A 13,674-nucleotide genomic window follows, 5' to 3' on the forward strand; every position below is an offset into this window, starting at 1 on the left:
TGCAAATTTGTAAATCTCGAGGGTCACCATATAGGTCAAACATCAGTACGCAAATAAAGGACCAAAGCACGCGGCTGAGGGATGCAGAGTGTTACGGTTGTCCGTTATCACCAAGGCAACCAGACCTCGCCAGAATACCAACCGTCTTTTTCAGCCAACTACTTCTGCGCACGCGCAAACCCTCCCCGGGCTTTTCGCAAAACGCGTTTCACATGGGATTTGGCCTTCGGGACACTCCGTAGTCAGAGGCGTGGCAGAACGGAAGACGCAAAAGGAATTTGGACTGCAATTGGTTTGTAGTCGTGTTCCGGGAACTCAGTGGGCGTCGCGCGAAGGCTGATGGGAGCGTCGTGGTCGCCCTCTGGGTCTCGGCGGCGGGAGGTGTCAGGAACCGGGGGAGCAACCATGCCTCGGTATGCGCAGCTGGTCATGGGCCCCGCAGGCAGCGGGAAGGTGAGGCTTTGGCGGGAGAAGGAGAGAAATGTCGAAGTTTGTGGGAGGCCGGGAGGTTCAGGTTCTGAGGGAGGGGCTGGCGGTTGTGTTTATTGGGGACCTTGAGACCCTGGGCAGCTCGCTTCTGCAGCCTGGGCTTCAGTGTCCCTTTTGTTGTTGTTTTGAAAGGAGATTGATGATAGTTGCTAATATTTATTGCGTACTTAAGCCCCAGATACTGCCCCAGGTATTGCGTACTTAAGCCCCAGATCCTTTCCTGTTAAGGAAAAAAAACTTATTTCCTTAACAACCTTGTGAGTTGTCCTGTTACTCCCATTTTGCCGGTAAGGAAAATGAGACACAGAAAGGTTAAGTTTTTGCTCAAGGTCACACAGCTAGTAAGTGATGACTGGAATTTGAATCCAGTTTTGTCTAACTCCAGAATTTGTCCCCTGTCTTTAACCCAGGAGGTTAAGGTGGGGTCTCGTTAATCACTGCTTCTCAGAGATTGAGACGTGGACTTCTGGAATTTGAGGAGACTTTAGGAGGTACATGGGCCTGACATTAATGAACATTGAATCGTGTATTGAGAAAGTTGCTCCCTTTTCAGTTTTTTTTCAGTTTGCATTGAGGTGAAATCATCAGTTTGGTGCTAGCGTATTTTCAACACTTCTTTAATTCTCAAGTCTTTTTGGAGAGCATATCTTAGGCTCAGAGGTTTTGACAGGCAATTATATTTAGCTAAAACGGAAAGAATTTTGTTAAAGTTGTATATAATTTTATGGTTACCTTCACGTTATGGCAAGTATAACTGGTTTTCTGGTTAGAGATACAGTTTTTTCTTGTAAACAACTAGTAAGGGAATCCTATTAGGGGCACTCAAATATGGTAGAAATTGTGACGATATTGATCAAATAACAGGAGTGTGGGAAACACTGGAGACTGTGGAGGTGTTGTGTGGCTTCAGTTTTTAAATTGACAAACACGTTGCTCTGATGTTTGGCCTATTCTGGGTGCAGGAGATACACATGCGACTATGATATGGCCCTTGCTTACCCGAAGCCAGTAGTCTATTTGGGAATACTTATAGGTAACTAGTTACTTAAAATACAGTGTGATGCATAGAGAGGACCTCCTAGGCAGAGAGAACAGTGTGTGTAAAGTCACTGAGGAGAAAGATAAAAGCATGATAGAGGTTATTTCTATATTCTAGATTAATTTTCAGACTGATTGTGTTAGATAAGTATCTTTCTATAAACTTTTGATGCCTGCTACCAGAAATACTCACTGGGCATGTTCTTTGTGCCAAGCATTGTTCTGGGCCCTGGGGATTGTGTAGTGACTAAAACACCCACACAAAAAATCCTGTGTACTTGTGGAGTTTATTCAAACATATGAGTCAATTAGAAATAATTATCAAGCATTTATTATGTACCAGGTACTGTTCTAGTCCCTGGGCGTATACAACTGAATAAGACACATCCCTGCTTTTATTTATTTACTTACTTACTTTATGGCCTTGCTGTGTGATTTGCTGGATCTTAGTTCCCTGACCAGGGATCAAACCTGGGCCCTGGCAGTGAAGGCGCCAAATCCTAACCACTGGACCGCCAGGGAAGTTCCCACATCCCTGCCTTTAAATAGAGGGTGGGAGAGACAGACAAGTAGCCTAGAGATTTTAACGTAGTACATGAGGGATAAAAAATTCTCTAAACCAAAAGTTGTAAACTGATAGTGCACTTCCAGGCTATTTACTGGCCTGATATTCTCTCATCCTGGAATGTTACTCCCCTGGCTTGGCAAGCACACTGCTGTCTCTCAGCTCAGATATTCCCTTCTCAGAGACATCGTCCTTGACCACCCCACCTAAAGCTTTGTTTGGACTGTACCAATCCTAGTGGAGACACCTTGTGTCAGGTGCTGCACTGTGTAATCAGAAATCTTCCCTTTAAATTCCACTTGTTGCATGTTAGAGCAGTAAGGAGCCTTGGTGATCATGGAGGCCATTCCAGTTAGAGACAAGAAAACTGAGGGACAGAATGGAAAAGCACCCTCCCCAGAGTTACCCATGAGTCCGAGCCAGGTCTGGATCTGCAGCCCAGTCAGGTGTCCTGACTCCCAGCCCAGTGCCTTTTCCCTCTTTTCAGTCAGCTTCTTGGTCAATGAAGGAATAGTTTTGGCCTTAGTAGACACTGCCCAAGGGGTGTGGAGAGTCCTTCTGGAGTTGTAGAGGGTAAGCACTGCACTGCTTGTTGCTCTAACCCCTCATGCCTTGTGACATTACAGAGCACCTATTGTGCCACCATCGTCCAGCACTGCGAAGCCCTCAATCGGTCTGTCCAAGTTGTGAACCTAGATCCTGCAGCAGAACATTTCAACTACTCTGTGATGGCTGGTAAGTCCTGAGCAGAGCCTTCCCCCACCTTCAGGAAAAATAAGGGAGTAGGGAGGCAGTGAGCACTGGCTGCTCAACACAGAAGCTGAAAATTAATACAGTCTGGTCCCCTGGTTTCGTGGTGAACAACATGAGGTTGAATGTCATTTGGTGACATTCTTAGTCTCTGATGTAAGAATTGAAAGTGAGTAGACTCTTCCCTCACCACCCTTCCCTTTTGTTTCTTTCATGTTTGATCATGTTTGGTAAATCTATTTTACTGCTGATCATACTATAAGTGAACAACCTAAATGTTTTGTTTTGTCTTTTAAGTCTTTTCATTTATTCATTCAATTGTCTGTTGAACACCTACTTTATGCCAGGCACCAGGGTTATAGCAGAGGACAAGACAGATACTATCCCTACCTTTGTGGACCTTTTAGCAAGGGAGATAAGCAAAATGATAAACATGTTACAGATTGTGATAAGGACTGCTTTAGGCTGATGAGAAGGAATAACTGGGGGAGGTTGCTTTAGGGACGATGCCTCTGAGAAGGAGCTATTTGGGCCTAGACCTGAAGATGGGAATGTGCTCACCAAGTTGGCGAAAGGCTTTCCAAGATGGAAGAACATCAAGGTCAGTATATAAGGGAGAGATGGGAAAGGGCTTGGTGTGTTCCAGAAAAAGCAAAGATGCTGATGAGCTGGGGCATAAGGAGTGAAGGAAGAGATGGGTAGGAGCTAGTAGGACATGAGAAGTATGGGGTTTTTTTCCTGTTTTTTACCCTGTTTAGTCTGTTTGGGCCGCTGTAACAAAATACCAGACTGGGTGGCTTATAAACAACAGAAATGGATTTCTCACAGTTCTGGAGGCTGGAAGTCCAAGATTAGGGTGCTGCCAGCATGGTCAGATTCTGGCGAAGGCCCTCTTCCCAGTTGTAGACTGCTGACTTCTCACTGTGTCTTCACATGATGGAAGGGGGAGAGGGAGCTTTATGGGACCTCTTTTATAAAAGCACTAATCCCATTCACCTCCCCAAAGCCCCACCTACTAATATCATCATCCTGGGCATTAGGTTTTCAACATATGAGTTCTAGAGGGACACAAATACTCAATTTATAAGGGACTTCGCTGGCAGTCCAGTGGTTAGGACTCCGCACTTCCATTGCAGGGGGCATGGGTTCGATCCCTGGTCGGGGAACTAAGATCCCGCAAGCTGTGTGTGGCACAGCCCCGCCCCCCCCCCCCCCAAAAAAAATCCTCAATTTATAGCGTCTTTCAACAGTGGAATGCCATTAGAGGGTTTCCAGCAGGAGGAGAGGATTGACATCTGATTTACGGTTTTTCTTTTTGTTTCGTTTTGTTTTTTTGGTGGAGGGGTTGTTTGTTTTTTTAATATTTATTTATTTATTTGGTTGTGTCAAGTCTTAGTTGCGGCAGGCGGGCTCCTTAGTTATGGCAAGAGGGCTCCTTAGTTGCGGCTTGTGAGCTCCTTAGTTGTGGCTCGCTGGCTTCTTAGTTGTGGCGTGCGAACTCTCACTTGCAGCATGCATGTGGGATCTAGTTGCCGGGCCAGGGATCAAACCCGGGCCCCCTGCATTGGGAGCGTGAAGTCTTAACCACTGTGCCACCAGGGTAGTCCCTGATTTATGTTTTTAAAAATAACTGGCTCTTAGATGAAAAATGGACTCTAGAGGGTCAAGAGTCGAAGCAGGGACCAGCAGTGAGGCTATTACAGTTGTCTAGGTGGCTTGGACTAGGGTGATCATGGTGGAGATACAAAGGAGCAGACAGATACGGTATATATTTTGCAAGTAAAATTAGCAGCATTTTGTGGGAGATTGAGCTAGAAGGGTGTAGGAAAGGGAGAGATCAAGGGTCACTCTTAGGTTTGTGACTTGAGCTGTTGAGTGCATTATATTGTTTACTGAGGAGGAAGACAAATCGGTTTAAGTTTGAGGCAGTTCTTTTTGCACTTGCTAAGTTTGAGATGTCTGATAACTGTCTAAGAGGTAATATCAAGAAGGCATTCGGGGACTTCCCTGGTGGTGCAGTGGTTGGGAATCTGCCTGCCAATGCAGGGGGACACGGGTTCGAGCCCTGGTCCAGGAAGATCCCACATACCGCGGAACAACTAAGCCCCTGCACCACAACTACTGAGCCTGTGCTCTAGAGCCCGTGAGCCACAACTACTGAGCCCGCATGCCACAACTACTGAAGCCCACAAGCCTAGAGCCCGTGCTCCGCAACAAAGAGAAGCCTCCGCAATGAGAAGCCCATGCACCGCAATGAAGAGTAGCCCCTGCTCTCCACAACTAGAGAAAGCCTGTGGGCAGCAACGAAGACTCAACGCAGCCAAACATAAATAATTAATTAATTTTAAAAAAAAGGCATTCGGATGTAATATTCTGGGATTCAGGACGAGGTCTGGCCTGGAGGTGTAAATTTGAGGGTCAACAGCGTATAGTTAGAACATAAAGCCACAGAACTGGATGAGATCACATTGGTAGGGAATATGATTAGAGAAAAGGAGCCAAGACCAACCCTTGAAGGTGTCTCATCTTCAGGGGTCTGGTAGAGGAGGTGGGGTCAGTGAGGTAGGAGAAAAGTCAGGAAAATGTAGCGTCAAAGAAGCCAGGAGGGGACTTCCCTGGTGGCGCAGTGGTTAAGAATCCACCTGCCAGTACAGGGGACACGGGTTCGAACCCTGGTCCAGGAAGATCCCACATGCTGCGGAGCAACTGAGCTCGTGCGCGACAACTACTGAGCCTGCGCTCTAGAGCCCGTGCTCCGCAACAAGAGAAGCCACCGCAATGAGAAGCCTGCGCACCGCAATGAAGAGTAGCCCCCGCTCACCACAACTAGAGAAAGCCCGCACGCAGCAACGAAGACCCAACACAGCCAAAAATAAATAAGTAAATAAATAAATCTATTTTAAAAAAGCCAGGAGAAGAGACTGTTTCACGAAAGAGCTGGTGCCTGGTTATGTCAGATGCAGCTGGGAAGTTGTACGAGAAGAGGACAGAGGAGTGGCTGTGAGATTTGGGAATGTGGAAGTGTTGGCGACTTTGGTGATTTCAGTGGGATGGTAGGGATGGAGGCCAGGTTGGAGTGGTTTGAAGAGTGAACTGAGGTGATGCCTTGTAGATGCTGAGCGGAGATGACTTGCTGAGGAAGTTTTGCTGTGAAAGAAGCAGAGAAGTGGGACTGTAACTGGAGGGGTATGTGAGGATCAAGGGAGGTTTTAAGGTTGAAGACGGTAACTGGAACAGAATTGTATGCTGAAGAGAATGATCCAATAGAAAGAAAGAAACTGAAGATACCAGAGAGGGCAATGACTGCAAGGTTGACTGCGCGAGAGTGAGAAAGGGGAGGGGCTCCCAAACAGGTGGAGGGTTTTGCCTTTGCCAAGAGTTGGGGGGTTCTTCCATTGTAGCCGGAAGGAAGCCAAGGTGGAAGGCACCATGTAATATTGGTGGTGGGAATGTGGGAAATTCTCCTTTGTTGACTTCTGGTTTCTGTGAATGTCATGTGTGGTCATCAGCTGAGGGTGGCTAGAAGTGGGTGTGGGTAGGGTGAAGGAGGCAGGTTGAAAAGAGAGGAAGAGGTATGAAACAGTCATCTTCCCTGAGAAAAAGCATTGCATTGCTTTGGGATCATTTGGTTGCTTCCAACAGAGAGCACTCAAGCTAGCTTATGTAAAAGGAGGATTTTTTAGAAGGAATTGGGGGACTTCTCACAAAACCCAAGAGCAAGCAAGGCTTTATGAGAGACTAGAACCCAAAACATAAAAACTTAACAGGAATCTAGGCTGGCTTTCTGTCTCTTTTTGTCTGTCTTACAGACCAGCCTTCTCTGCTTCAGGATGCACATGGCAGCCAACAAAAATACCCCCACCCCAAGTTCACATCACTTTCTGGTCCAAGTGCCTTACTGACTAGTGTCCTTGAGTCATCCTTTTAGAAGGCCCTAACTTTGAGCAGATGTTTATCCCTGGGAAAGTGCATAGGAAGATATTATCCATATAAACGTGGCTGTGAGTGAACCGAGATTGTAGGTTTGAACACAAGAGTACTGATTTCCAAAAATTTGTAATAGAAGAGAAGCATGAGTATACCAGAATGTTTAAGCTCCTGCTATAGGTGATTTATCTACATTATCTCATATAGTCCTCATCCTTCTACCCCAGGGTATATGACTTGTCCCCACTCTTATACATAAGGAAAGTGAGGCACAGGGAGGTTAAGTAGCTTCCCTAGGGCGATAATATTAAGAAACGGTAATTGGTTTACTTGGTATGGTTTTGTTTTACTTGCTTAAGAAAAGGTGGTGTATATTCACATTGTTCAAATTGCAAAAGGTACAGAAGAGTTAAGTATGCAGGAGACCGTCTTCCTCCCAGTTCCATGTCCTGGCAGGTGGCTACCCTCCCTTGAGGCAGCCAGTGTTGCTAGTTTCTGGGGTATCTTTCCATAGTCTATGCATGTAAAATAAAATATGTATATTTGTGTATATAGTAAATTTTTGTCTTTTTGTCTTTGTTTTTTTTAAACACAAATGATGGCATTCTAACACAGAGTTCTGCACCTTGCATTTTTCAGTTAACAGTATACCTGGAAGATTATATCACCTCAGTTCTTAAAGAGCTTCTCTTTTTTTTTTTTTAAAGTTTTCCTTTTTTTTAATTAATTAATTTATTTATTTTTGGCTGTGTTGGGTCCTCGTTTCTGTGCGAGGGCGTTCTCTAGTTGCGGCAGGCGGGGGCCACTCTTCATCGCGGTGCGCGGGCCTCTCACTATCGTGGCCTCTCTTGTTGCGGAGCACAGGCTCCAGACGCGCAGGCTCAGTAGTTGTGGCTCACGGGCCTAGTTGCTCCGTGGCATGTGGGATCTTCCCAGACCAGGGCTCGAACCCGTGTCCCCTGCATTAGCAGGCAGACTCTCAACCACTGCGCCACCAGGGAAGCCCAAAGAGCTTCTCCTTTTTATGGTTGGATAGGATTTCATTGTCTGGCTATACAAAAATGTATTTAATTTGTTACCATGGATGCTGCTACAGTGAATAACCATGTACAGAAGTAATTTCATGCATGTGAGTTTTTATATAATTGTTAATTATCACCAGTGAGGATAATGCTCTTGTATTCTGGGCCCTCTCTGTGGTTTCAGACATCCGGGAATTGATTGAAGTGGATGACGTGATGGAGGACAATACTCTGCAGTTCGGTCCCAATGGAGGATTGGTATTTTGCATGGAATACTTTGCCAATAATTTCGATTGGCTAGAGGACTGTCTTGGCCATGTAGAGGATGACTACATCCTTTTTGACTGTCCAGGTAAGTCAGCTATTTGAATGTATCATTTTCCTTGAAGTCGTCCTCGTTCTGTCCTCAGTGGAGAAAGTGGAGTGAGCATTCGTAGCTCTAAACCCTGCTGCGGTAAGGTACAACTCGCTTACTCATTGGCTTATATTAATTCATTGAGTTTACTGAGTGCTTATTTTGTACACTGGAAATACCTAGAAAGCAAGGTAGCCATGGTCTCTGCCCTCATGGAGCCCACGGGCAAGTGGGAGTGCTAGGCGGTATAAACAAAAATCACCCAAATGGACTTCCCTGGTGGCGCAGTGGTTAAGAATCCGCCTGCCAATGCAGGGGACATGGGTTCGATCCCTGGTCCGGGAAGATCCCTCCCACATGCCGTGGAGCAACTAAGCCCATGTGCCACAACTACTGAGCCTGCGCTCTAGAACCCGCGAGCCACAACTTCTGAGCCCACGTGCCACAACTACTGAGCCTGCGTGCCTATAGCCCGTGCTTTGCAACAAGAGAAGCCACTGCAATGAGAAGTCCACACACCACAACAAAGAGTAGCCCCCGCTCGCCGCAACTAGAGAAAGCCCACGCACAGCAACGGAAGACCCAATGCAGCCATAAATAAATAAATAAACAAATAAAATAATCACCCAAATGATTATTTAATATATTTCTGACAGGCACTCCAGAGGAGTAGCACAGACCGTCACACAGCAGGGAGGTTGGGGAGGTTGGGGAGGCTTCTCATCAAGTAGCATGTAAGCCAGACCATAGGGTGAGGTGAGGGAGACTGTGCTGCAGGCAGAGGGCACGGCATGCTGAAGGCCTTGAGGCAGGAAGGAATGAGCTGGGTTTGAGGCACCAAAAAGGCCCTTGTGGCTGGAGCACAGTAAACAAAGGGGAGTGTCCCGAGGTGAGACTGGTAGGGGACAGATGATCACACGACTGCTCAAGCCGAACTGTGAATTTAAGACTTAAGCCTAACCTAGTTTTGATCGTTTGTGGCTCTCACTTTTTAAAAAAAATAAATGTATTTATTTATTTATTTATTTTTGGCTGCGTTGGGTCTTCGTTGCTGTGCGCGGGCTTCCTCTAGTTGCGGCAAGCAGTGACTACTCTTTGTTGCGGTGCACGGGCTTCTCATTGTGGAGCATGGGCTCTAGGCGCGTGGGCTTCAGTAGTTGTGGCACGTGGGCTCAGTAGTTGTGGCTGGCAGGCTCTAGAGCGCAGGCGCAGTAGTTGTGGTGCACAGGCTTAGTTGCTCCGCGGCATGTGGGATCTTCCCGGACCAGGGCTCGAACCCGTGTCCCCTGCATTGGCAGGCAGATTCTTAACCACTGTGCCACCAGGGAAGTCCCTCCCCTTTGTTTTTAACTGAACATACACACACCCACAGAAAAGTGCAGAGGTCATAAGTGTACAGCTTGATGAAGATTCCCAAACCTAACACACCTTTGTAGCATTCACTTTTGATCAGCAAAAACGGAAGTGTGAAGAACCTCACTTTCTACATAAAAACTGCATAGTTTCCTTGGGATTCTCGTGGTATTGTGGTTGCTTCAAGACCCTGTAAGACCCCTTAAAAATTGAATATATTACCACCAGAGGTTGACTTCCTTTTTTTTTTTTTCCTCGGCTGTCTTATAGGAAATTGTTTTCCTGTAATTTGGTAATTTAACGTATATCCTGATTGTAATAGTCTCATAATGTTCTTCATGTAGGTCAGATTGAATTGTACACTCACCTGCCCGTGATGAAACAGCTGGTCCAGCAACTAGAACAGTGGGAGTTTCGAGTGTGTGGAGTTTTTCTTGTTGATTCTCAATTCATGGTGGAGTCGTTCAAGGTTCGAGGATAAATCTGTTGTCGATTTTTCAGTCATGGGTACAAGCAGATGGCAATCTCCTTTAATTGTTGTGTGATTTCTGGATGTTTCACAAACTATACTCCAGAATTATTTAATATCCCTTAATATAAGTTCTTATAATGTATTTTTAACTCAAATGATAAATTGTGATACTGTATAGATTTGGGGGAACTACTTACCAAGAAAAATTAGGCAGATGTGTATCTTCATATAAGTTTATTTTTCTGATGATGTTTTGTCTAGTTTATGAACTATCTGAAACAAACATTATTTCCCATTAGTAGCCCCTAAGGAATAGTTGATGGAAAAGATTAAAGATATCACCTAAATTGAGATTTGTGATCACCATGGATTAAATCTACATTTTCCCTCCTTATCCTCACCCTTGGAAACCAGGGGTCAACAATCTGATTAGTGGACTGTCTTTTCTTTTACTTTACTTTAGCCTTTCTTTTACTTAGGGCAGTTTTGTTCAGAGAGGAGCAGGAGCCTCTCTTTTATGTGGAGACCAGGGAACTTTGTTGGCACCAGTTGATTCATCTTCCCTTTTCTGTTTCCTTCTTCAGTTTATTTCTGGCATCTTGTCAGCCCTGAGCGCTATGATCTCTCTAGAAATTCCTCAAGTTAACGTCATGACGAAAATGGATCTGCTGAGTAAGAAAGCTAAAAAGGAAATTGAGAAGTGAGTTTGCTTCTTCCATATCATCATATGTCAGCTGCAGAGATGAACCTTCTAAGCTTTATTTCGATGTGAGGTTCCGTCAGTCTATAAATCTAGTTTCCTGATTTAGTCTTCCTTTTATTCATCAGTCTTCTTTCTCACTTTTAAAGGTTTCTAGATCCAGACATGTATTCTTTATTAGATGACCCTACAAGCGACTTAAGAAGCAAAAAATTCAAAAAATTGACTAATGCTATATGTGGACTGGTAAGCTTTCGAAATTGTTGGATTTTATTTTATTTTATTTTATTTTTTTTTTTTTTTTTTTAACATCTTTATTGAAGTATAATTGCCTTACAATAGTGTGTTAGCTTCTGCTTTATAACAAAGTGAATCAGTTATACATATACAATATGTTCCCATTTCTCTTCCCTCTTGCATCTCCCTCCCTCCCACCCTCCCCATCCCACCCCTCTAGGTGGTCACAAAGCACCGAGCTGATCTCCCTGTGCTATGCGGCTGCTTCCCACTAGCTATCTATTTTACATTTGGTAGTGTATATATGTCCATGACACTCTCTTACCCTGTCACATCTCACCCCACCCCCTCCCCCTATCCTCAAGTGGATTTTATTTTTAATGACCTGGTCAGGTGTGTATTGGCATCCATTCAGTGGCCACCATTTTGGAAAACATGGTCCAACCCTATTGCCTTGCCAGGGGAGGAGGGTGGGAGTCTGTGGGCTGGCTGGTCAGCAGTTTAATTTAGAAGCAATTATTGGCAGTAGCCAGTAAGTTAACTGACGTGTCTATTATTCCAAGCTGTTTTGGGAGCTCAGACTGTCCTTGCCTTTTGGAATTACCAGTGGTGGTTGAGTTCAGGTAAATGCCTATGAAACAGTGTCTGGTTCAGTAACAAGTTAGCAAGTATTCTAGTTGGTCAGAGGCCAGAAAAATCAGTATTGATTTGCTGTTGTTCTGTCTCTGTCTGTCCCTCCTCCCCACAACACACACACATACACACACACATACACACACACACAGACACAAATGGTTTTAACCAGAAGTGTAAATGGTTATAAAACTCAAATATAATTTGAAAATTAAGTATTCTGTACTTCAGAATGACCCTTTCTGAAATCCTCAACTTGTAGATTGACGACTACAGCATGGTTCGATTTTTGCCTTACGATCAGTCAGATGAAGAAAGCATGAACATCGTATTACAGCATATTGATTTTGCCATTCAGTATGGAGAAGACTTGGAATTTAAAGAACCGAAGGTAATTTCTGGTTTGGGGTGTTTATTGCCTTTTGGTAAAAACGTTTACCAGCACTCACTGGCCTCCTGCATAATCCCATGGAGTTAAGCTCTTTGTACTCAGAGCCTGGGCATACATGGACAGAGGAGGTGAAATGCAACTGGGCTCGGGCTGCCCTCACATATGTCAGTGGGGCCCTGTCACAGCACATGAGCTGAGAATCGGCGTGAGTGTAAACTCGAGGAAGAGTTTACTTCTAAATGAGACATAAGCCCTTTAATTTACCACATGTCTGGAAACATTCTGTCAGTCATTCCTTTTGTTATTATTAACGATTACTGTGAGCAACACCTGGAGCTGACGCTGGGCGTTAGCTCCTTATAGAGCATTACCTGAAAAACATGTAAGCACATACTAGGTCTAACTGAGGGGAAGTGGATGTATTTTTATCTTGTGTTTCCTTTGTGTCAGGAACATGAAGATGAGTCATCTTCCGTGTTTGACGAATATTTTCAAGAACACCAGAATGAATGAAGAGTTTGTTAAAAAGTAACCGAATGTGTGAGGAGCTTGTGGCTGAACTGGCAGAACCTTCTTCTCTTCTAAAGATGAAATACTAGAAGCTACTTATTTTAATGAAAAAAAATAATACTTGACTCTTTATCAGCCATCAAGAACATGCCTGAATCAAGTTCTTAGTTATTCTGGAACTGCTGCTGTTTAAAGTGGCATCTTTTAGTATTATTGGAACAGCATAATTTAGATTTTAAAAGTCAAAATTGAAATGAATGTACATAGATTTGTGTTTATAATATAAATTAGCACCTGTGATACAGTTAAGACCAGTCTACTTTTAGTTTTACTGTTTGATTTTTGTTATTTTTGAAGTTTTTTTGGAGGGACAGGAATTATTGTAACAAAATATACATATATGTGTCCAAAGAAAAAAAAATCTGGAAGGATAGAGCTAAGACCATTGCTTACCTGTATCTTCCAGTTTTCCTACATTGAAAATGTATTATTTGTGTAATTTAAAAATGAAAAGTAACTGTGTTTTAAGATATATATGTATATAAATAAAAGAAACAGGAAAATAGTACTAACTTTTCATTACACTTTTGTTTTCCAGTCAGAATTTGAAATATTCAGCTAGGGCAATTTGTTTTTTGTTTTTTTTTTTCAAAGTTTTGAATGTGTAAATTTCCCCAAGTGTCCAAATGTAGGCAGTGACTTTTTTTTTTAAAGTGTGATTTGTAGTCTCTGAGCACTTAAAAATGTTTACTTTACTTGAATAACAAATGCACACAAAAATGCAAAAGATAATTTTTTCTTTTTAACTTCTTGACACATTGAATTGTTTATTTTCAGTATTTCTAAGTTCATTTGTGATAGGCCCTGGGGAATGGCTAGTCAGTCAACAGATATTTCTCTAGTACCCACTAAAGGAAAGCAGAATCTCTTTTATTGAGTTCTGCCAGGCATTGTGCTAAAAAGAAGCATTTTGCATAATCTCTTTCATTTAATCCTCACAGCAGGTCCGGTCTCCATTGGTGCTGGATCTTCCTGCTGTTGCAGATTAAGTCTTTGTAGAAAACCTGTAACTTGGGTTAAATTTTTAATCATACTTGGGCCTAGATAGCAGAAGTACCCCTGCAGTGTCAAATTTGATCCATTTTCATTAAAGATGCAAAGTGTGAGGGGCCATAGCTATCAGTGGTAACTTGTGCCTGGCGGCCCAGGCTGGGGGCAGGAGTTGGGTATTT

General features: G+C 43.8%; 1 protein-coding gene across 2 annotated transcripts; it reads left to right on the forward strand.

The window, feature by feature from the left end:
- Window positions 1–299: 299 nt before the first annotated feature.
- Window positions 300–13,014, forward strand: GPN3 (GPN-loop GTPase 3). Of its 2 annotated transcripts, XM_082356003.1 has the most exons (8): window positions 300–453; window positions 2,719–2,827; window positions 7,976–8,143; window positions 9,844–9,968; window positions 10,556–10,671; window positions 10,821–10,917; window positions 11,804–11,932; window positions 12,383–13,014. In XM_082356003.1, the coding sequence occupies exons 1-8, from the start codon at window positions 340–342 to the stop codon at window positions 12,443–12,445; spliced, it is 921 nt and encodes a 306-aa protein (XP_082212129.1). In that variant the 5' UTR covers window positions 300–339; the 3' UTR covers window positions 12,446–13,014. The 2 variants fall into 2 exon arrangements, with proteins under 2 accessions (XP_082212129.1, XP_082212130.1); XM_082356004.1 differs by lacking the exon at window positions 7,976–8,143.
- Window positions 13,015–13,674: the final 660 nt, after the last annotated feature.

The sequence above is a fragment of the Balaenoptera borealis genome (assembly GCF_965194805.1).
Source record: "Balaenoptera borealis genome assembly, chromosome: 14".
Classification (NCBI taxonomy): domain Eukaryota; kingdom Metazoa; phylum Chordata; class Mammalia; order Artiodactyla; family Balaenopteridae; genus Balaenoptera; species Balaenoptera borealis.